This window comes from Pristis pectinata, chromosome 7, assembly GCF_009764475.1.
Source record: "Pristis pectinata isolate sPriPec2 chromosome 7, sPriPec2.1.pri, whole genome shotgun sequence".
NCBI classification, from domain to species: Eukaryota; Metazoa; Chordata; class Chondrichthyes; order Rhinopristiformes; family Pristidae; genus Pristis; species Pristis pectinata.
In genome coordinates, this window is record NC_067411.1 from 61,044,333 (window position 1) to 61,068,880 (window position 24,548).

At 43.2% G+C, this 24,548-nt stretch overlaps 1 protein-coding gene across 1 annotated transcript in view; it reads left to right on the top strand.

The window, feature by feature from the left end:
• The window catches only part of mtap (methylthioadenosine phosphorylase), a 140,178-nt gene extending 116,147 nt beyond the window's left edge, over nt 1–24,031 (top strand). Inside the window, 2 exon segments of the mRNA XM_052019185.1 lie at nt 17,726–17,848; nt 23,603–24,031. Of these exon segments, the coding sequence (XP_051875145.1) occupies nt 17,726–17,848; nt 23,603–23,641 (162 nt within the window). The 3' untranslated portion in view covers nt 23,642–24,031.
• The last annotated feature ends 517 nt before the right edge of the window (nt 24,032–24,548 follow it).

The following is a 24,548-nucleotide window of genomic DNA, read 5'->3' on the forward strand; positions in this document are numbered from 1 at the left end:
GGAACGGGCAATGTGGAGAGGGAGCGGACCCGGCAGGGCAAAGGAGAAACGATGCGGATAAATAGGATTATTGTAGATAGTACAAGGGCGGCATAGACATGGCGGGCCGAAGGGCCTGTTTCTGTGCTTTATGGCTCTATGACTGAGGTGTTCAGAGATGGCCAATACCTGGCATCTGAATGATGAGAAAGTTACCATTGGTCAGGCCGAGAGGGAATGACCCCAGACCTTGCAGCAAGCGGCAGGGCCCATTCATTACTGAACCAAAAGGGGAGAGGGGCTTATACATCAACTTTTAAGATTAATGGAGGATTAGTATAAATGGGTAGTTAATGGTCAGCGTGGACTCAGTGGGCCGAAGGGCCTGTTTCCATGCTGTATGACTCTATGACAAACCAGTCCCCGCAGCATACAGGAGCTGCAGCAGGAGCAATAAATGACACCCTGGCTGTTGCGGTGGGCTGCAGATTATGAAATCTGTTAAGAGATATGCCCAAAATCCCTCCATTATCTGGTTTCACTGATCACCTTCTTTATCAGATTCCATAATCTGCCTCCCAGCAATTCCTCTCAGCAACAAAGCACCTGCATTTAGTTGGGACATTTAATTTTGGGGACAATTGATATGCTGTTACTACAAGTCCTCCCCAGGTTGCAAATGCCCGACTTATTTACAGAGACTGGTGGGATGAATTTGCCAGCTGCTGTGGGGCTGCAGGTATTTTCTGCGAGTGGGAACTTGGTTTGTGGCAATATCATTGCACCTTGCAGAGAAACCTGAATGTTTGAGTTAAATGCCATGGCTTAACTACAGTTTGCCCTTGGTTGGCCTATGTTTTTATTTAAATATATTGCCAACTAGGTGGTCGCATTTCCCACTAGTGAACTGTTGCAAACGGTTCTTAGGAACCAAACCCTGCCGTAACCTGGGGAGGACGTTTAATGGGTTTCTTTCTGAGATGGGAGTCAGCAGTTCAACAATTGACATCAATTATTTCACCATTCTACATAATTCAGATTCCAAACTGTTGCTAGTACTGTGAGGAGAGTGGATTAAGTATGTGCAGAGCCAGACAGTTTTGTTTTGTGAAATATTGGATGTTGTCACACACCTGTCAATGCTTGCATCATTTATTCTGGTACCTTCAGGTAGAAGAGGTGATTTCAATGAGGAGACTAGCAGTAAATGCACATTACTACAGGAAGAGATTTCCTCAGTTACAGTATATGAAGCAAATTGTTAAATGTGTTTATAAAGAAATATAGAGAGAAAAAAGTAAAATGTCCACAAACTCTGTCTTCCTTAAACAAACAACCCTCAAATCACCAAGGAAACGCTAGTAACATTTTGATGTCAATGACCTTGCACCAGAACCTAAAACATTAATTCTGCTTCTCTCTCCACTGGTGCTGCCTGACCCACTGAGTATTTCCAACATTTTCTTTTCAGATTTTTAGCATCTGCAGTTTTTTTTTTCTTTTTGCCTCTCATAACATTGATAGAGATTACGGGGAGACTTCTTTGCTAGCACCTAATGTCCAGGAAGGTTATTTGTGGCTGTTGAAGGACAGTCATCTCAGCTATAGAACATCATTACAAGAGTTCACTGTGCTACGTCCAACCTTCTTCAGTTGCTTCTCCAATGAGATCCAAGGGAGACTGTTTTTCCGTTGATTGCTGTGTTCAGTGTTATTATCAATTCCCCAGACAATGAGTCAATCCCTGGTCAGATGCAGCATGAGCCGAACATCAGGCTCTGCATCATGTTCACAAGCAGCAAGTTAAGATCATCCCTTACAAGGGTGATTAATAACATTCCCTCAACATTCAGTGGCCTTATCATTGTTAATCCTCCCAACATCAACATTTTGGAGCTTTACATCACCACATGTTTAATGGACCAGCCACATCCATGCAGTAGCATCAGGAGTAGGTCAAAGGCTGAGATTTTTGAGGCAAGTAACTCCTTTTTCTCCCCCAAATTCATGCCGAGACCTGTCAAGATTCTGATGGAATACTCTTCATTTGCTTGGATAAGCAAAATGTCAGCCAGGACAGAGTTGCCCATTTCTTTGGTATTTCATCCCCCACCTTAATTTTTTTCTGCCTGCTAGGACGTTGTGGTTGTGGCATATAAAAATCATCAAAGCTACTTCAACATAACTCCCATGACTCACAGTGCACTACCTTCACAATGAAATGATTATTCTGCACAGCAACTGCAGCAGAAATTACATTCTGAGTGATGAGTTTATGTGCTGAACAGGGTGTTGCAGATGCAGATATGATTGGTTTAGGAAACCCTGATATACCTAGCAGTAAACTACTATATTTGTTCTGTGTTCTACTGGTTGAGCTGTGTATGAGTGAATAAATGTGGAGTATCACATGTTATTAGAAAGTGGCATGATCATGGATCACCCAGGAAAGTCATAGAATCTGCCTGATTTTCAGGCATTCCCTGTTCCCAGGCGATCCAGTGTGCCTGGTTGTAGATTCAAAACCACTTCTCCAAATTGAAATATCAAACTAAGCTGTCCAAGCCAAAAGATTTTGCAACAATGGTTCTGAATGCTGGATTTCTGTAGGACAGCCAGATCATTTCACTGGTTAACTGTTTTATGAAGAGTGGATGTTGGTCTAAAGGTGAACTGAAGATCTGCCCTCAAGTTCCAGTACTTTTAACCATGAAACAATTATTACTTGACCCGTTGAACACAAGGAAAGTCAGGCATGTTGGAGCACATTCTTACAAAAAGCCTGTCCAGTTTTTGGGCATTCACTGTGCCCTGGTGATCTGGAGCCTAGTTGTAGATACAGATTTACCGCCCAAACTTAAAAAATCCATTAGCCTAAGCAAATCAAAAGGTTCCAAATCAGTGGTTCTGAACAGGTTGAGGTTTTTGATGCATTTGGCCAAGCACTGGTTCATTGTCTGAGGATTTGTTCATGAAACGGAACTCAGCACAACACTCATCAGCATACAGTTGCACCTCAGACATTCATTGGTGAAGCAGCTGAAGGAGGATGGATGTGTACAGCACACCGAACTCCTGTGGAAATATTCTGTGGCTGAGATGACTGGCTCGATGACTTCAATTTGATCTACCTGGGTTCTGAGCGTAACTATAGCAAATAGTAGCCTGTGCCACAGTCTTCTCCCCAGTCATCCTGGATCTCTCTCTCTGTGGCTCATTCTGATACTCTCCTGTGATCTTCTGCCCAGTCAGACACTGCAATCATTCCCCCCCTACCCCACCCACCTTCCCCTGCAAATTTCTCCACACATCCCTCTGATTTTTTTTTCTCTCCACCCCACAAACTTGAACACCCCATCTGCTATGTGGGAGTAAATGCAATGAGGAACAAGGTCCAGAGTGTGGCTTGCGCACAAATACACATGCAAAACAACACATGCAGAGGAAGAATTAGCCCAATGGTTACTTCTCATATTCCTGCATTCAAGATCCCAATACGTTCATGTTGTCTGGAAATTGGATTGTGTAGTGCCCCAATTTTGTACATCACACACTTCAGATTCTGTGATTAGATTTTCATTCATCATTTATTTATCAAGTGGATTGCAAAGCATTTGTTGTTCGTCCTGGTATCTTTTGTGCATCTAATGCAAAATGCATGGTCGACCCTGGATCCACATACTGAAATGTCCAACAGTGTGCATTGCGCATCTGAATACTACTGCCAAGGTCTTATTGCTCTGTGAGTGGTCGATGTGCTGTATGGGCCACTCAGGCAGATGTAGGCTTCCCAAACTCTGTCAAGCCAGCTTCTGCGTGACTTGCTGCTGTGACAAGTGACTCACCTCCTGACACCACAAAGCCTTTCCACCATCTACAAGGCACAAGTCAGGAGTGTGGCGGGATACCGTCTACCTGCCTCAGTGCAGCTCCAACAAAGCAAGAAATTCAATATCATAGCCTGCTTAATTGGCACCTAATAGTTGGGGCAGGTACAATAACAACATTTAAAAGACATTCAGATAAGTACATGGATAGGAAAAGTTTAGAGGGATATGGATCAAACACAGGCAAATGAGACTAGCTCAGGTCGGCACCTTGGTCAGCATGGATGAGTTGGGTTGAAGGGCCTGTTTCCATGCTGTATTACTCTATGACTCTAATTCATTTGTTTCCTCTACCATCAGTGTGTAGTGTCTGCAAGGTGTAGCATCTACAAAATGAAGGGCAGTGCTCACCTAGTCTCTCTGACAGCACCTGCTCATACCAGTGACCTCTCCAGTTAAGAAACATAAGAGTAACAAGTGCACATGAACACCACCATCTTCAGGCTGCCCTTGAGTCGAACACCTTCTCAACTTGGACATTTCTCACAATTCCTTCATTACTGCTGAGTCGAAATCCTGGAGCTCCCTACCCAAAAGCATTGTGTACCTAGTTTCACCAGAATGAATACAGTGGTTCATGACGATAGCTCACCATCACCTTTCTTAAGGCCTGTTAGGGTTTGGCCTTGCCAGTGATGCCCATATCCCAAAGTATGAGTAAATAAAAAAAACTTGAAGGGGGTTCTCCCTGAGCAGATGCGGGCTGGCACTGGAACCCAACTCCAGTGGATCATCTTGAGAAATTTGCTTATGCACTTATCTCATCAAACCCAGATGTGAACCTTGCCTGACCCTCTGTTCAGAAGTGCACAAGCGTGTTGCTGTTGAATTTCCTGGTGATAGGCCCATGATCAGCAACTTGCTTGGCCCAAAGCCCACTGCCCAATGTCAGAGCAGGCATCAATGAAATTCAACACCCCAGTGGGGGATTTAAGGTAACACACCTCAAACCAGCTTTTGACCAATACAGTCAACAGTTGTTTGCAATGCATAAAGCTGCGGGTCTGTACTCTTGCTGAAGCAAGTCCAGTAAGATTAATAATAATTATCAATCTAGTTGAAATTGGTTGACTTTTTTAAAAGGAAAAATGTTCTAATTGTTGCATTTCCCAGAGGCAACTCGTAGTAAGAATACCTTGGTGCTTCTACATTTCCCAGACTTATCTTTGTTTTACCACAGTGGGGTAAATATTCTGAGAAATTTGAACTTTTTTTTTGACTTACGCATCCATTGTTTACCATGGACAAAGGAACTTTACAGGGCATAGGGGAAGGGAAATGATGAATGTGTTTTAGCAGCTTTGCCTCTTTACATTAGCCTATTTTTGTGGTTCCTGTCAGCCAAAATGAAACCTGGCACTTGTATGCCATGGTGACATTTAGCCATAGTGATCACAGTGTGGTGCTCTCTTCTCAGCGATTGGAACATCAGACATGCTTGGTAATAAGAAAAAAAATTAAACACATAAAAGTGAAATGACTTTTTTACAATAAACAGCTTTTGCACTAGTTGTCTCCTTAGCAGTACAGAAAAGTTATTCAGTCAGTACTTGGATATGCAATCCATAGCATGAGCACGTTACGCCTGCAGAAGAGTTGCAGTTACCCGAGGGACTTGGTGTGGCAGAATCACTTGGGCCAGAATTTGAATACAGTTCCCAGTTAATGAGGTGCAAGTCACCTTTATCTGTTTTGGGAATTTCACTTCAGTAATTTATTGTAGCTCCGCAACACAAAGACAATTGGGCGCAAGCTTGTTGAAATTAGTAAAGCAGTTGGAGTAATAAGGACCTTCTAACCTGGCTACACGAAATAAAAGGCCACTTGCCTTTAACACCTGTGCTGTTTCTTACCTGACAGTACTTGATCCTAAACTGTGGTACCTGCAATAGCAAAATGTATTGGATTGCTCATCACAAAAATTTTCAATCAGCCCAATGTCACTGGAGGCATTTGTTGCTTCAGGGGTCCAAATTGTACTTAATTTGCAAATGTTTTAGCTTGTTTATCCTTATTTTATTTTGTGTACCTTTCCTGTGAAATGCGGAACAAATATCTGTAGTTCAATACTTTCAAGTGAAAATCAGACAATTTAAATATGCAATAAACAATATTTTAAATTTCTAATTACAAAGAAATGGCTGCTTGCCCTAGCTTTTGGGGCTCTTTATGGAGATATTACTTTTGGATTTGACTCCCAGTGTCACCAAGACCTCCCTCCACCTCTCACCTGCTTTCCTGGTACCTTTGCCCTCCAGCTGCCCATTTTGAAAACTGTAACGACCATAAGACGAAAGAGCAGAAGTCAGCCATTCGGCCCATCGAGTCTGCTCCACCATTCTATCGTGAGCTGATTTGAGAAATAGAACTGAAACAGGACAGCTGATATTTCAATGGCCAATCAATCAGCTGCTTTCACTCCTGACATGCACAATAATATCACGCTTTGCTTTTGTACATCCCATTGAGAACCTGCAGGAATGTGCCATTTCTAAGCTTAGCCGCAAGGATCTGAGCAGAGCCAGGGGCATGGGGAGGGGTGTTTAGAGCAAGAAGTTGCTGAAATTTGCTAAAGAAATGGCTAAAAAAGGCTCCTCAAACTCAAATCCTAGCTTAGCCAGCTGTCAAAGCTATTGTACAATAGCCCATGTTTCTTATATTCAGAAACTTTCAAAAACATTTCAGAAACTGTTAAAATAATTGAAAAACTATTGATAAGGAATGAAAAATTATTGTTGAGGTATAAAAAGAAGGGAAATCATTCCACAAGTGTTAGGAAACAGCTGCCAGCAAGTTCATAGCTCATGCTTTTGTAGATGTTTCTGCAGAGATCCCGAACTTGCTGGCACTTATGTGGCAAATTGCCAGCGTTTCTCTGCAAAATTCAGGACATTGTTGCCTGAGGAGATCAATGCTTTGCTTCTTTGAGTAACTGAACTTTCCAGCTATTCACCCTGGATTCTTCACATCTTCTACATCAATGTTGTTGAACATTTCAGAGTTTTGTTTTGATTTCTGATCGTTTCCTTATTTAATACTGAGTGTGCATGTGTATCCGTGTGTCGTCATTTTTAAAATTTTTTTAAAAATGTTTTTCATTTACAGAGTGGTAACAGGCCCTTCCGGCCCAACGAGTCTGCGCCACCCATTTTAAACCCATATTAACCTACCTGTACAGCTTTGGAATGTGGGAGGAAACCGAAGCACCCATTGTGTTGTGTTGTGTTGAGTGTATACACTGCCGGTGTGTGTGAGTCTGTGCAGTGCTTGAGTCTCGTTGAGTGTGTGTGATGTGTGTGCCCTAGTGAGTGTCTGAGTGGTGCATGAGGTGCCCTGGTAAGTGTGTGCACAGTACTTGATGTGGTGTGTGTGTGTGTGTGTGTGTGTGTGTGTGTGTGTGTGTGTGTGTTTGTGTCTACTCACGCCTTTCAGCATTAACTCCAGCTAAGCCTCTGTAACCAGTGGTGTCCCAGGTTTGACAGAAGACCTGTGAGAATCAGAATTGGAGACCACCAGCACTGCCTGCTATTGTTAGGATTGCCACCATTGCAGGTTCAAAGGAGAATGGGAGAAAATCATATGGTTTATGGAACAGGCCCTCCTGTTGCAAAGATGACCTTTATTGAATCCAATTGAAAACAATTCTTGTTAGACCCATTGTTTCGCCATCTTCTTATTCCACGGAACTTACTTCTTACTACCTTGACCCCATTCTTTTTCTCCTTGTCCAGTCTTTTCCTATTTATATCATTGATGCCCTCTACCACTTTGACTGTTTCTATTTTCATGGTCCCAAGCAACTCATTTTTATCATGGATATCTGGTCACTCTATTCCACAACAGAATGGCCAGAGGGCCCCTCACTTCTTTGAACAGGGGACCAACCAATCACCCACCAACATCTTTGCCTGGCTGACTTGTTTTTGCCTTGAACAAGTACCCCTTTAACCCCACTCACTTCAAATCAAAGGTGTGGTTATGGGAACTTGCATGGATTAATGTTGTACCTGTCTTCTTGTGAGATATGCAAAATTGTCTTTTAGTTCTTCTGAGATCCCCTTCCTCACCTCTTTCTCCATCACATTGATGACTGTATTGGCACTACTTCATACTGTTGTTCACAACACAGAAGTTTTATCACCATTGCTGCCAGTTTCCACCCTGATCTCACTTTCATATTGTCTGTATCTGACTCTTGCCTATCCTGACCTCTGTCTCCATCTCAGGGAATGGGTTAGTGACTCAAATCCATTACAAGCCTACAGACTCCCAGGACTACCTTGAGTACGCGTCCTCCCATCCTACTTTCTGTAAGGTCTCCATTCCATTCTCCCAGTTTCACCAGCTCCATTGTATCTCTTCCAATGAAGATGCCCTCCACATTAGTGCTTCTGAGGTGTCTTTGATTCTCTTTAACTGAAATTTCCCTGCACCATGTTTGATGGGGCTCGCCACTGTGCCTGTTGCTCATGCTGCCTACACATTCTTGTTTTTGCAGCAATGAAAAGCACTCTAGGCAGTCACAAATCAACCATTGTGTATTTGTATAAACAACAACATGTATCTACATAAGATCTTTGGCAAAACTAACAAAGGTGCTTCATATGAACATTATGAAACAAAATCTAACAGCAAGTCATGGAACAAATCCTGAAATCCTTGTTCAAAGTAGCATCTTAAAAGGGGAAAATGTAGCAGAAAGGTTAGGGAAGAGAACTTGGCCATGTAACACAACTGAGAAGTCAACTGGGGTTGAATTTCATCCTTGGTCAAGTGTACTAAAAACCTGATAACATAATGTGTACATTGTGCTTCGCTTCTGAAATTTGTCTCCATTCATCGAAACAAACAGATTTTTGAAAGCAGATTACAATGCTCATACATCTATTTTAACATGTGCAACTAATGGTTAATTTTCCCCCTTAGGTCTATTAGGTGTCACAAGTGAGGCTACAATTACAGTGCCATAAAATGTATGATCATATCTGATGATTATTTACTGATTACATCTCCAAAATTAATATGATACAGATCTGCTGATATTGTTGGAGTAAGTTGTTCAAAGTAATGCAACAAAAATATTAATCGGAGCAAAAAAATACTATAGATGCTGGAAATTCAAATCAAAAACAAAATGCTGGAAGCACTCAGTAGATCAAGCAGTATCAGTGCTCCAGTGATGACTGACATAAGCCCTGAGGAACAGCACCTCATCTTCCATCTGGGCTATAGGACTTCATCTTGAATTTTACAATATAACAACCAATCCTGTTCTCCCCCAACCCTCTCTGCCCCCCCCCTCCACCCACCCATCTCCAGAAATGTAGTTGTACCTCTCAATTTAAATTTATTTCTTTTTTCTTTTTTGTCTTGTGAGCTGGGAGTTTTTAAAGTAATTGTTACCTTAATAATTTTGGTACCTGCTGTATCACACATATTCCCACTATTATCTCCACCCATCCCCTCCTGCAGCTTAAAACATGCGTCTTTAAACTCTATGTCCAAGACTTTATTGAACCATGTATTAAATAATCTATTATTGCTCGGATTTTTCTGATTAATTCCAATTGTGTAGGTTTTATTTATTTGTAAGTAGCTTTCAATCACAAGGAGGGGTAGTACTTCCAACAGAACTGTGGCATTATGATTACATGGCCTACAAATGCTGGATGAATGTTGCAGAGCAATGTTGGACATGCGCCCTGCAAAACTGTACAGCCATGCAAAGGAAATTGTGCTGTTTATCGCAGGAGGGAGGGAAAGCCTGATCAAATTTCAAGAACAGCCTGAATCAACCTAGAACTGTGTCACTCTGTGTAGAGTCAGTTCTCAATCACGTAATGCTGAAAGAAAAATAGTTGTTGATGGTGTAGCGACCTACCTCCGAAGCGAATGAACCGGCTCCAAGAACGGAGCGCACGTCGGCAGGAAGGCCGGCAGCAAAATGGCACCAGGCCTTCTTCTTTGACAGAGAGGAGAGAAGGCCCGCGCGCGGGAAGAGTTCGGTGACGTACCGCGGGCGTCACTTCCGCCCGGAGAGGGCGGGATCTGTATCAGGTTTAAAGGCTAGCGTGGATAGTTGAAAAATAAATCAGTCTCGAGTTCAGACCTCCAACTGCGTGTTTCATTCTTAGCTCAGTGCGTAGCACCTCGCTACATTGGTGACCCCGACGGTCCAAACGGGATTTGGACCGAAGATGAGCGACCCTTCAGCTGTTCATGCGGTTTCACTTAAACTGCCAACTTTCTGGACGCTGCGGCCCCAACTGTGGTTTGATCAAGCAGAGGCCCAATTCCAGATTCGACAGATATCTTCCGACTCCATGTGTTACTATTACGTGGTGAGCTCCCAGGTCGCAGACTTCATTCAGTCGCCCCCAGAGGAAGGCAAGTGTTTAGCATACAAAGCGCTGCTCATAAGGACCTTCGGCCTCTCACGGAGGGAGCGTGGCGTCCGCTTGCTGCACCTGGACGGCTTGGGGGACAGGCCACCGTCCACGCTAATGAACGAAATGCTGGCCCTGGCTGACGGACACAAGCCCTGCCTCATGTTCGAGCAGGCGTTTCTAGAGCAGCTGCCCGACGACATACATCTGCAACTCGCCAATGCGGATTTCAGTGATCCCCGTAAGGTGGCGGCCCAGGCAGACGTGCTGTGGAAGGCCGAGAGGGAAAGCGAGGCGTCCGTCGCACAGATCAACAGGCCATGTGCCCAATGGCAGACCAGACCAGGCCCGGCAACAGAGCGCGTGCAACCTAGAGGTAGGAGTGAGGGAGCCAACGTTCAGTGGTGTTTCTACCACCAGCGGTGGGGTGCAGAAGCCCGCCGGTGTCGCCCGCCCTGTGATTTCCCGGGAAACACTGAGGCCAGCCGCCACTGATGGCTACGGCGGCTGGCCACCAAGAGAGCCTTTTGTTCGTCTGGGACAAACAATCGGGACGCCGCTTCTTGGTCGACACCGGAGCAGAAATCAGCGTTTTACCCCCAACGGGGCATGACGCCTGCAATGGGGAGCCAGGGCCCACCCTCAGGGCTGCAAACGACAGCACGATACGAACCTACGGCACCCGCACAGTGCAGCTGCAGTGCGGCGCTAGCCGGTTCATGTGGGACTTCACACTGGCCGCCGTGGCCCAGCCACTCCTAGGGGCGGACTTCTTGCAGGCCCACAGCCTACCGGTTGACTTATGCGGGAAAAGACTGGTACATGCCAAGATTTTTCAAACTTTCTCCTTGGGCGAAGCCAAGTTGCCAGCCCCACACCTGGACTCCGTCACACTGTCGGACAACGAATTCATCAGAATCCTGGCAGATTTCCCATCGGTTCTGGCACTGCAGTTCTCGACAGCCATACCCAGACACGGAGTACAGCACCACATCCCAACCAAGGGACCACCCCTCTACACCCGCGCACGACGGCTTCCTCCGGACAAGCTCCACCTGGCGAAGGAGGTGTTCAAGCGGATGGAAGAATTGGGGATTGTACGGAGATCCGATAGCCCATGGGCTTCCCCCCTGCACATGGTGCCCAAAGCAGCCCGGGGCTGGAGACCGTACGGCGACTACCGTCAGTTGAATGAGGCCCCAGACTGCTACCCCGTACCCCACATACAGGACTTTGCAGCAAACCTGCACGGGGCGAGCATCTTTTCCAGGGTGGACCTCGTTCGGGGACACCATCAAATCCCGGTACACCCCGAAGACATCCCCAAGACAGCGCTCATCACCCCGTTCGGCCTGTTCCAATTCCTCTGGATGTCTTTCGGCCTGAAGAATACCGCACAGACACTCCAGCGGCTGATGGATGCCGTCGGGCGCAACTAGACTTTGCGTTCATCTATTTAGATGACACCCTCATAGCCAGCCGCAATCGCCAGGAACACCTGTCCAATCTCCACCTGCTCTACTCCCGCTTTAGTGACTTCGGCCTCACCATCAACCCAGCCAAATGCCAGTTCGGGTTCGACACCATCGACTTCCTGGGCCGCAGAATTACCAAAGACGGGGCAACTCCCCTGCCCGCCAAGGTAGATGCTGTCCACCACTTCGCCCGCCCCAACACAGTCAAAGGCTTGCAGGAATTCGTCGGTATGGTCAACTTCTACCGCCATTTCCTCCCCTTGGCAGCGCAAGTCATGCGCCCTTTGTTCACCCTGATGTCGGGCAAAGTCAAGGACATCACTTGGGACAAAGAGGCCGCGGCCGCTTTGGTTAAAGCCAAAGAAGCCTTGGCAAATGCCGCGATGCTAGTGCATCCCAGAACGGATGTCCCAACCGCCCTCACAGTGGACGCGTCCAACACGGCAGTCGGTGGGGTGCTGGAGCAACTCATCGAGGGGCGCTGGCAACCCCCAGCGTTCTTCAGCAAGCACCTGTGGCAACCTGAACTCAACCATAGTGCTTTCGACCAGGAGCTGTTAGCACTTTACCTGGCAATCCAGCATTCCAGGTACTTTTTAGAGGGCAGGCCGTTCACCGCATTCATGGACTACACACCATTGACCTTCGCATTCATGAAGGCGTCCGATCCCTGGTCAGCCCGTCAGCAGCGACATCTGTCCTACATCTCCGAGTACATGACGGACATCCAGCATGTCTCGGGAAAGGACGATGTTGTGGCAGACGCACTCTCCAGGCCAGCTATCCAGACCCTGTCCCAGGGAGTGCGTCCCAGCGCTAGCAGAGGAACGGCAGGCAGACGACGAGTTGCCCAGCTACAGGACCGCAGTCTCGGGTTTGCAGCTGCAAGAGTTCCTAATAGGCCCAGGTGGGAGGACCCTCCTATGCGACATAGCTACCGGCCAACCTCGACCCATCATCCTGGCAGCCTGGCGGCGGCAGGTTTTCAACTCTGTACACGGTCTGGCGCACCCATCCATCAGGACAACCGTCCGGATGGTCTCCAGCAGGTTCGTGTGGCACGGGCTCCGCAAACAGGTCAGCGAGTGGGCCAAAACGTGCGTGCTGTGCCAAACAGCCAAGGTGCAGCGACACACCAAAGCACCACCACAGCAGTTCGAGCCCACCCACCAGAGGTTCAACCGCATTCATGTGGATGTTGTGGGGCCCCTGCCTGTGTCAAGAAGAGCGAGCTGCCTCCTAACTATGGTCGACCGATTCACAAGATGGCCAGAGGCAGCCCCGCTCACTGACACCACCGCCGATTCCTGCGCCCGAGCGCTGATCGCAACCTTGGTGTAGCACGCTTCGGGGTACTGGACCACATTACCTCCGACAGAGGTGCCCAGTTCACCTCCAGCCTGTGGTCAGCCCTGGCCAGCCTGTTGGGAGCATGTTTGCACCACACAACTGCCTATTATCCACAGTCGAACGGGTTGGTGGAACGCTTCCACTGCCAATTGAAGTCGGCTCTCATGGCCCGCCTGAAAGGGCCTAACTGGGTGGATGAGCTCCCCTGGGTCCTGCTTGGAATCCGCACAGCACCCAAAGAGGATCTGCACATCTCGTCGGCCAAGCTGGTGTACGGCGCACCCATGGTCGTCCCAGGAGAGTTCATACCAGCCCCAAGGGGGCAGGAACAAGAACCAGCAGCAGTCCTGGACAGGTTACGCAAGAAGCTCGGCACCCTGGCCCCCGTACCGACTTCACGACACGGATAAGCCCCGACCTGCGTACCCAAGGACTGCAGAACTGTAAGTTCATATTTGTTTGAAGGGTCGCGCACCAGACACACCTGCAGCAACCGTATGAGGGACCGAGGAACAACGGGTCCACATAGGTTCTGGACATTGGGGGGAAAGAGGAGGTTTTCATGGTAGACCAGCTCAAACCCGCCCATGTGGACTTGTCGCAGACTGTCAAGGCTCAGGCTCCACGGCGCAGAGGCAGACCGCCCAAGCAGTGCCTGTCCCAAACTGTGGACTTTGGGAGGGGTATCGCCGGTTCTGGGGGGGGTCATGTAGCGACCTACCTCCGAAGCGAACGAACCGGCTCCGAGAACGGAGTGTGCATCAGCAGGAAGGCCGGCAGCAAAATGACGCCGGGCCTTCTTCTTCGACAAAGAGGAGAGAAAGCCCGCGCGCAGGAAGAGTTCAGTGACGTACCGCAGGCGTCACTTCCGCCTGGAGAGGGCGGGATCTGTATCGGGTTTAAAAGCTAGCGCGGTAGTTGAAAAATAAATCAGTCTCGAGTTCAGACCTCCGACTGCGTGTTTCATTCTTATCTCAGTGCGTAGCACCTCGCTACAATGGTTGTATTTCCAGGCAGCTGTGCCCCTGCATTGAAACCACCATCTAATGAATGTGTTTTTTTCATTGTGCAGTTTCCATTCCATATGTAATAGTCAGTGCTTATCATCAATGATTTGAAAAATTAACCATTTTGCCTGTAGTGAACTGCACTTCACATGTTTCCAACTACTCTGTGTTCTTTGTTTTTTTTCCGAAAATCATTTACTCTATTTCCCAATCCATATTGTCTATTTAGATTTATTTTATACTTGGTTACTTGTTCTCCTGGAAATATTTGAAGTGGAAACATTGACCATTCTTCCATGGTTAGATGATATATTTACCGCCTCAGAAATTAATTGTAATAATTTTTTCTGAAAAGTCCAACTTACTTTAAAATCTGATTTTATATTAAAAAGGGGCAAATTATAAAAACATCAGTACGTCTCCCATACCAAAGATATTTCATATACAGCTATGCTTTGTTGTTTCATTAAATATAACCTGTTTGTGCTCCACAAGACATTAACTTGGAACAATAAAGAAAACCTGTTGCTAGTTATGAACCACTGGACTGATGTACTTGCTCATTTTTCTTTCTGTTGTATTGCTCACTCTTTAACCTGTATTCCTACATCACTGGGACTGGTACAAATACGGTTTGCAAGTCCTGCCACTACCAGGGATGGTACAAATGACAAGCAGCACCTCAGCATTTCTGGAAAGACAGTTGCAAGATTAATGGTCGAGATTTATTTTTCCTATATTGGCCTAATATTACCCTTTGTGCTGCTTCTTGACAACATTGAAGGGGCTGTGGAGCTGATATTAGAGAAAAATACATAATGCTAGGATAATCAGCTCAATGGAGCAGCAGCTTTTATCATATGTCTAACAGCATCATGCATCAGATGTTCTAACGTGTGCAATAAAACAATAAATGCTGCATCAAAGGTTATAGTAGAAAATAAAAGCTCATGGTTTATGAGGTAACCTATTGGCAAAGATAGAAGATTGTCTGGCTAACAGGAAACAGAGAGTAGTGATAAGGGATTTTTTTTTGGTTGGCAAGGTATAACAAGTGGTGTGCCACAGGGATCGGTGCTGGGATTTCAGCTTTTTACAATTCGTATAAATGACGTGGACAAACACAATAAGTGGGGTAACTAAATTTGTTGATAATACATGGATAGGTAGGAAAGTAAGCTGCAAAAAAGACATAAGGGGGCTACAAGGTGATGAGATGGATTGAGTCGGCAGAGATCTGAAAAATGGAGTATAATGTGAGAAAATGTGAAATTGTCCATTCTGGCAGTAAAAAAATAAAAAAGCGGATTATCTAAATGCTGAGAGATTGCAGAGATCTGAGATGCAGAGAGTTATGGGTGTTCTGGTGCGCAATTGGTATTGGTGTTATTGGTATCGGTTTGGCTTGCAATTGCAAATGGCTTGTATGCAAGTACAGCAAGTAATTAGGAAGGTTAATAGATTGTCATTATTTGTGGATGGAGGAAATGAATACAAAAGTAAGGAGACTTATATAGGGCATAAGTACTATGTACAGTATTGTTGTCCTATAAATATATTGGAAGCAATACTAATATGATACCTGCATAGATGGGTTGTCTTACGAGAAGGGGCTGGACTGCTTAGGCATGTATCGGCTGGAATTTAGAAGAGCGAGAGGTGACTTGATTGAAACACACAAAATCCTGAGGGATTACAATAGGGTGAATGGAAGGGATGATTCTTCTTATGGGGAATCTTGAACTAGAAACCACTGTTTAAAAAGGGGTTACTCATTGTGAGTCTTTGCATTTCTTTTCCTCAAAAGGCAAATAAAGAGTCTTCAAATATTTTTAAGCCAGAGGTAGATAGATTCTTGATAACAACGTGGCAAAAAAATTTCAGCAAATAGATCAGAATGTGGAGTTAAGGTTAAAGTGTAACTAACCATGATCATATTGAATGGCCGAGCAGACAGAAGGTGAGAGGCTGAGTGGCACTACCCTTGCTCCTAATTTGTATGTAACCGCTGCTGCTCTAAATCAAGTTTTCTAATGCTCTGCAAAGGTAAAATTTTTGCTTTAAACTTTAGAGTACCATATGGTGAACCTAGTTACCTGTTGAAAGATTTTTATAGTAAAATTCTGCTGGGGATTTACAATTACTTGAATAGAATGTGCTTGCCAAGTTGTGTGTGTACATTTCATTAAAGCTTTGGCTCTTTGGAGTTTATGCTGATTGTTGAACATTGTGCATGCAAGTATGCATGTTAATCATTTAGCTCCCATGATATATTGTATTTCATAGTGAGAAGGAGGTAGTCAAAATGTTTTGCATACAAGTACATCAGTCTTTAGTTGCTAACTTGGGTTGTTTCATTGAACTGCTATCTGGATCCAGATAAAAACTAAACCAAATTTTATTTGGCTAAGTGTATCCTGCACAATCCCTCGAGTTACTTCACTTTTATAATCTGAAGGATTATCAGAAGAAAATTGATTAAAGACTTTGCTACCAGTAGAAACAGAAGAGGTGCTCATTAGTGGCAGCAGTTAGGAGAGCAGAAGGTATGAGGTAGGTCATTAGCCTGATAAAGAATGCAGAGTTTAGTGGAACAAGCACTGAGGATGGATTTGAAGATGAATATGAGGATTATGAAAATTAGGTCCCACATCCACTGGAGGTTGCAAGAGTGTGGTTCATGGTAGAGGGGACATAGTGTGGTATAGGAGAAAGTGGGAAGGGTTGTGAATGACTGGTGGTCTTTGGGAGGCTTTGAAGGGAGGATCTATAATTTAAAAAGTGACTGGTCCAGAGGCAATGGGAGCAAATTATATAATTTGGAGCATTCCTTTTAAATGATGGAAAAGGGGCGCATGCAGGCAATGCTTTATCCCACCTGGAGGATGGCCTTTTCTTCATAAACACATTTTTCTTAAAATCATTCACTACTGCAAACGAGACAAGGGTGGCCAGAAATGGCAAATCAGAATAAATGGCCTTTCGAATCAGTTTTTCAGGGGTTGGTTGAGGGAGCAACACTGATCAAGATAAGGGAGAACAACCTCCTGTCTTCAAACGTCTGGAGTTATCTGATTCTTCCTGAACTGCAGAGAAAGATTAGATCTTACATTCGCATCTAATTTGAAAGAAATAATATGCCAAACAGTGAACACTTAGTGTTGCACCAAAGTATCTGAATGTGTGCTCAAGTACTTAAATGTAGCTTGAACAAGTCTTTCTGACTTAAAGGTGAAGGCATTTTAATTAAGTCAAACTAATCCCTAATATTCTATTGGGCATGCTGTTCACGTGAAAAGTAAATGTTCAGCATTGACATCATATGGTAATAGTGTAATCAATGAAGTTCTAATGGGTCTAACGTTTTTCACAATGTCATGTGTTATGACGTTGGTTGTTGACAGGAATATCTGTAACAGAGTATGAAACTGAAGCAATTTGTTCTTTACTTTTGAAGACAAGGGAAAGAGGGAAGAAGGATTGTAAAGGTGGGAACAATTGGGTGGAAAGTCATAAAGTGCTTTTATCAAGAACAAATTTTCAATGTTGTCCCCCTTCTGTTTAATGTCCACAAAGTATGAATATGTTAGTAAATTGTTTTCTTTAAAGAATCCATTATTTTCTTTCATTTAAAACTACAGGTATCTGTGGAAAAGGTTCTCAAAGTAATGAAGGAGAATGCAAACAAGGCATTGACAATAATTCTCGCTGCAGTTCCACAAATTGCATCCATGGATTGGTGTGAAAACATAAAGAATTTGAAAGTAAGTTGTGAAAATACAACATAACAGCATTTTGATGGAACCTCATCCAAAACATCTTTGGTTTGGTGCATTGTAGCTATGTGTTAATCCAATTCTTAATTGTAAGCCAAGTGACTTCAAACCTGACATTATCTGAAGCATGGTATAAATTAGTCCATTGTTTGCGCTAAAAATGCACATATAATAATGGCTGGAGATTGTACTCCACCTCTGAAATCCGGCTTTGTTGAAGAAGTCAATAGAATTTTTACAAGTGAAGAAGTAAAGCTTCTAGGAGGTGGCAATAACTCTTCAGATATTGTTCAATTGGTAAAATCTTTGTTCTAAGTGTGAAACTCGGTATTTAAGTTTTGTAATCCAAATGAAATTCAGCACACCAGCCACAATTTTCTAACCATTATATTAAAATCATGAGCCATTTCATTGCAGAATTTCAATGTAAACTGATTTGGTGAGGGTCCTTATCAAAAATTCAGAGCTGAAAAATTATTCTTCCTGTGTAATTTTAATCACTCTTTTTCATCTTCTGATTTGCTGTATTGACAGCTTCAGATCAGAACAGAGCAAACATGAGGAAGTCCCAGCTGAGAAGTCATATAACAATCCGGAATTTCCCTATTTGAAAGGAGCTAGAAATCTTTCCAACAGAGCCATTTGTTTACACAAGCATACATTTTAGGGAAAGTCCATTAGTAAATGTGCGCCTACACAGCGCAGTACATTTAAAATGTCAGTTTAAATGGGTTTTCCTCAATGGGTGGCAATTGCCTTATTGTCCTTTGTTGATTTTAAAAGATTGAAAAACTGCAATTCCTGTGTACACTGTTTAGTATTGCTTTTCAGTGAGGCAAATAGGAAGATAAAGGATTTTTATTATCTCTATTTAAGGCTGTCAACACTCAACCGATAGCAGTAGCTAGTGCAAGATTGTATCAGAAAGGTCATACCACATGGGATACACAGTTCTTAAAGATATATGCACACTCATAAACTACTCAAATTTCCCATCAATATAATCAACAATGTAAAATTATAGTTAATTATTTTACAAAGACATAAATATTAACTAAAAATTTAGCCAAATAAATCTCCTCACTTTTCAGTCCTCAACTACAACTCTATAATATAAACTTTACAGTATTCTGAACTCTATAGTATTTATCCCCAGTACAGATTACCACAATATATCACTTCTCCAAAGTCCTCATGTGTGATTAATCTCACATCATATCCATTGTAATACCCCAACTGGACCACAGCCCAATAGACCCATCCACTGCTTATGTAATTACAGTTATACGTTGTTTCCAATATTTTTTCAAGTCCCACAATCCAATAATAATATTTTCTAATGTAAGTTCTTCTTATTGCTTCCCATCTATTTGCCTTCATGCTCACTCTGTCTCACACTTTGGTTTCCCGTGTACCCTAAACATCTCTGCTGACCCTTTTGAAGCTAAAACCTTCCATTTCTTGATCATTCCCTGTGGATGCAAATCTGTCATCAAGGGTTTCAGCCTCATCTGCTGCACCTTGGCTACCCTGTACTGAACTGATATTAGTAAGATAACATCTGTAGGATCTTCACAATTTTTAAATCATCTCTGTCTTGCCGTTTCCTCCATCTTCAGGACATTGAGCTGGTTTTGGTTCAGGTCATTTAGAAGCTTACAAACGGCATAAATGCTATCCTCTTTTCTCAAGACCTGCAATGTCTCATTCACCATGATGTCACCATAGAAATTCAGTACAACACTCTACTGAACTTCTCACATTTTAACCTTCCCAGTAGATTGTGGCATTGTGCCTTTGTCTTAACATCCTGGTGTACTGGTTGTTTGGATCATTCATAAAATAAATCACAGGATCCTTTTCCAAGCTGCTTGCTGCCGAAGACCAAATACAGCATTTACTCAGAAATTATCAAGCAACACCCAAATGGTACTCAAAGTGTAGGCTGCTCAAACCAGGCAATCCTCCACTTTGGGACACCTCACCATAATCTGAACTTCAGACTTGCTTGATGACATGCTTCATAATTTTGTATCTTCTCCTTGAGATTGGCTCCACTATAAGCTTCCATCTTCTGCCCAAGTACCTAACTACCAGTGCTGCCTCATAGCGAAGGAAACATGTCTGCAACTCTTGCTGGTGGATGTTTGTACACTCACTGTTCTGATGAAAATTCATTGACTTGAAACATTAACTCTATTTCACTCTTCACTGATACTACCTGCCTTGCTGAGTATTTCTAGCATTTGCTGTCCTTATTTCAAAACTCTGAGCCCCTTATTTTTGAAAAACAATGTTCTCTTAATGTCCCTGAAAGTAGATTCTTTGTGATATTTCCAACTTGCAGTTCAATGCCATGTCTGGGAATATCGTGCACCATTGTGCAACATCACTGTAGCCCTCAGTTTTATACAAATAGATCTTTTTGCAATTTGTTGTCCACACAATTTGGTCTACCCTCTCTTGAAAAAGCTTGCATCTATTGATTTCTGTTGCTTTTTTAGCCCAAACTTCACACACTCCTTCAGATGGTCTCTCCTCAGACTCCATCTGAACCATGCACAGTCCACTGCTTTCACCCTACTTTCCTCCCCAGTCTCTCATTTTTTCAGATAGTAGAATAGTGGCCATGATATTCTCGTAAGCCATGTTAGAGCTGCACCTGGTAATCTTGGTGCTTCTTGACCCCACCTGAACAGTGGACTTTTGGGGCAGGGCTGTTGCAGCCCAAAGCTTGAGAGGTTCCTAAATCTTGTCACTGTCCAATGCTGCAATTTTTTGAAACGCACAGTCCCTCAAGCCCAGTGACTTGATCTGACTGCTGCTCACGATTGCAGGTTCATGGTTCTGGCCCATAACCATTGTCGTAACTGGATCCATCTGCCTCATTTAGCAAGCCAACAGCTTATTTCCCCATAACTTAAGAGAGTCCCTCCCGCATAGTTGTCAACACTAGTTTATTCTTCCTTAATAAAAAGTGATGTGTTTTCAGTACATATCTTGGCCTATAACTAACCAATGCTGCACTGTCAATAAGCATAACCTCATCTGCTGGTGTGCATTAGATTCCATTTAACATACCCAATTCCAGCATTTCACTCTCCATTTGCGGCTCCCAACAGGACTGTTCTAAACTCTTGACCCCCTATATCAAATGCAAATGGGATCACTGGCTTAACGAGCTGGTACTTCCTTAGGAACTTGCACATCCATGCAACGTACACTGTTCAGTGGGAATTAAAACAATGGATTGTCTTGACTGAGTGCCCTGAGACCAGGCAGCTTCAATGACAGCCACAGCACAACCCATTCCACCCACACTATACAGCCATCCTGGCTCTGACACTCGTATGACTAACGGATTTCCTGCCACTTGTAAGCATCCACGTGACTTGCAAGTAGTAAAGATAGCCATGCTGCCAATTCCATCTTTTGCTCCCGCCTGCACCTCAGACTGGTTTCACATTCTTCAACACCGATTCTACAATTCTCTATGGTCTCCCAAAAATCAAATGCAGTTTTGTATAAATTTTCTTGTTAGCCAGTGCACACACCAAAGGATCCTTCGGCGCTTGATCTAAAACTGTCTGAAAATTGTACCTTTTGATCAATGTCTTTAGTTTGATACTGCATTTGCTTGTCATCTCTCCTGATCCTTGGTTGCCTGTGCCAAACCTCTAACCCTTGAAAATACCTGAAGGTGCAGGGTTAACATTTAATGTTTTTACAATATCCTTGTACAAGACCTCAGTCATGATCTGTGGCACTAACAAACACAGCAGCCTTTCAAGTGGTTCCAGCCTTTCTACTAGTAATAATTGCCTTTCCACATCTGGCTGTGTTGCTCTCACCTGTGTACTTCCTGCAGGACCTCAGATGTATCCTTCACCCTCAGGTGATCTTCCCAAGTACAAAGCAATTCATTCCTGGGAATGCATCCTGAGGCTAAGAGGGGTTCTAGAGGATTGTTAAGTGTGCACATATTACTCCACATGTAAAATTTGATTCCATTGAAGTCAATGGATAACATTTTGGAAGCAGCGTGCAAAGCCCATGTTTTACCACAACCATGCATTTAGAGCAAACGGTCAAGGACAAATTTCTGCCCCGTGAAATTTCAACTAGGAGAAAACTAGATAGGTTTTCAGACCAGTTCTCATTTTAGTCTTATAATTATCATGTCATGATCTGTTCACTTAATTTGCACAATTAGTGATAGCTTTTGCATTATTTAATTTCATGTAAAGTTTATTTCATCTCCTCATGCATCCATCAAGAATCTCAGATAAGAAGGTCCATGAAGTGCCAAAGGATTATCATGCATTACTCTGCATGATACCACAAAATTGAGTTATAGAAACTCACAGCACAGACAAAAACCATTCAGTCCTTCATTCCTCTGCTTTGAAAGAGAAGTAAGACAGTCCCATATCTTTTTGCCCATAAATCTGCAAAGTTCCACATCCTCATGTACCTGTCTGACACCTTCTTTAAACTATATATGGATTTGAGTTCCACCAGCTTTGTTAGGTTGAGTATTCCAAATCGCAGTGGTGCAGTGTAAATAATTTTCCTCAGTTTCCCCTTGCCCTCCAAGATACTTTCCAATGATTTTAAATCTATAATCTTTGGTTATGAACCCACTCACCAGAGGGAATGATTTTCCTCTGTCCACGTTATCATAATCTCTCATCACATTGAAAACCTCAGATAGTTTACCACTTAACCTTCCCAGTTGCAAGGAGAACACTCCAACACAGGAATAAACAAATGCTCCATTGTTAGGGGTGTCATCCATCAGAAAATTTTAAAACAAAATCTTGGTTGTCTGGTACTAAAGATACCATGGCACAATATGACAAGACTAAGCACTGGCACTATATAAAAAAAAGGCTCATTCATCTTTTCCATTTATCAGATTTTGTAGTATCTGTCTATGATATCTGCTATTTCGCCTACATAAAAAGGAACTGAACTTTGTAATAATCAGTTGTGCATGAAGGACTGGTTTTTCATTTTCTGTTTATCAGAAGAATTTAAATATAATTTTAAAAACTTATTTGAACTTCTTCTGACCTCTGATTATTCACTGCCATTTCCTGTTAGACTTCCTAGTTAAAAACTGCAGTTGGGGTTCTGCTGGTGTGATTGGGAAATGATATGTATATGCTAGAAATGATCCCAGCAGCTTTAAGCAGGTCTTGGTGTTGCTTGCTAAAATGAACAGCTTAAAATACATGCTCTTCTCAGCCTCAGGACCTGAGCAATTATATTCACTCATCTGTCCTGATTTCTAATGTTAAAACTACCCGGAATCTGCTTTTGCTCTGGTAGAACAGAAGGACATCATAAATAGAGGCAGGGTGAGCCGCAAAGCCCTTTGAGTTTTCCCCAACTCATGACTGATCTTCCATAATACAGTTTTAATTTTGTCAATATAATTTTACTCTGACCTGACAAGTGGTCCAAAAACCATTGGCAAGTTTAGTACAAACATTCTGATCTTTTCCAGGATACAAAGAACTAGTGTAACTTTCAATTACCACCAAGGCAGACATTTAGCAGCATTGGACCAAACACATGATACACATCCTGATCAATTATGTGGGATGATACAGTAATGTACATATCTGTTCCCACTAAAGTTCAATGTTCCCTCTGTTTGCAGTTACAGCATTAGACAATTGTGCTACCATTCAGTTCAAAGAACATGTTTTAATGGGCATCATCTTTGATTTCTAGGCCTCTCAAGAAGCATCAGTTATGTTGCCAAAGTATTGAAACTCCAGTGGTTGAAGATAGTCCCGCTGCTCAAGAATAGTTGGAAATCCTGGTGACACATTTCACTCCAATCTTCTTGGTTAATGTTACATTAATAAAATATTTGGACATCAGAACTAGAGTTCAGTTGGTAATGGATGGATTAAAAACTGTTGTAATCTTGTCACTGCAAGTGGATTGAAAGTCAGCTAATGTGGATGAAATAGAATCAATTTTAATGAGCATTGATGGTTAATGAATAATTTATTGAAAAAAATGTCAGAATGGAGCCCACATAGCGCAATTTCTTATGTGCTCTAATTATTTCCTAGTTGGAGCTGACTGGGGAGCTAACAGAATTTTCCGAGCAGAACATTGAGAACTGAAGATAAAAATCAGTTTTGAATTTAACTAATAGCCTTTAATGTACAACTTTATCTAATACCTTTTGGAAATCCAGGTATTCAATCTTCTAGTACTTTCCTTGGGCTACTTCAATAAAGAATTGATAGAGGTGAGAATTGTTAAGACCCTTCTCAAATCTCAATGCATTGGGTATTGTTCACCAGGGTAAGAGTCCACAGGTATTTGGGTGAGATTAGTGCATGACAACATCGAACAACAGAGGTTAGTTTTTTAACACCCACTTTCTTGCAAGGCCCAATTTTCTATTTGTCAATTACTGCTGATGCCTATTTTACCCATAATTTTCAAGTATGCTCTTGGTAACTAATTTAATTATTGTACATGAAATGGAAGTCAGACGAATGAGACAGCAGTTCCTTTCTCAGCCCATTCTAAGTTACAATAATTAGAGGAAGCCTGTATTTGATGGGTCACCACAAGTAAACCATCAACTCTTTCAAAATCACATCACAAACTGAGCAAAGCTTACATGAGTTACTTGGCCTTGATTTTTGGAGTGAAA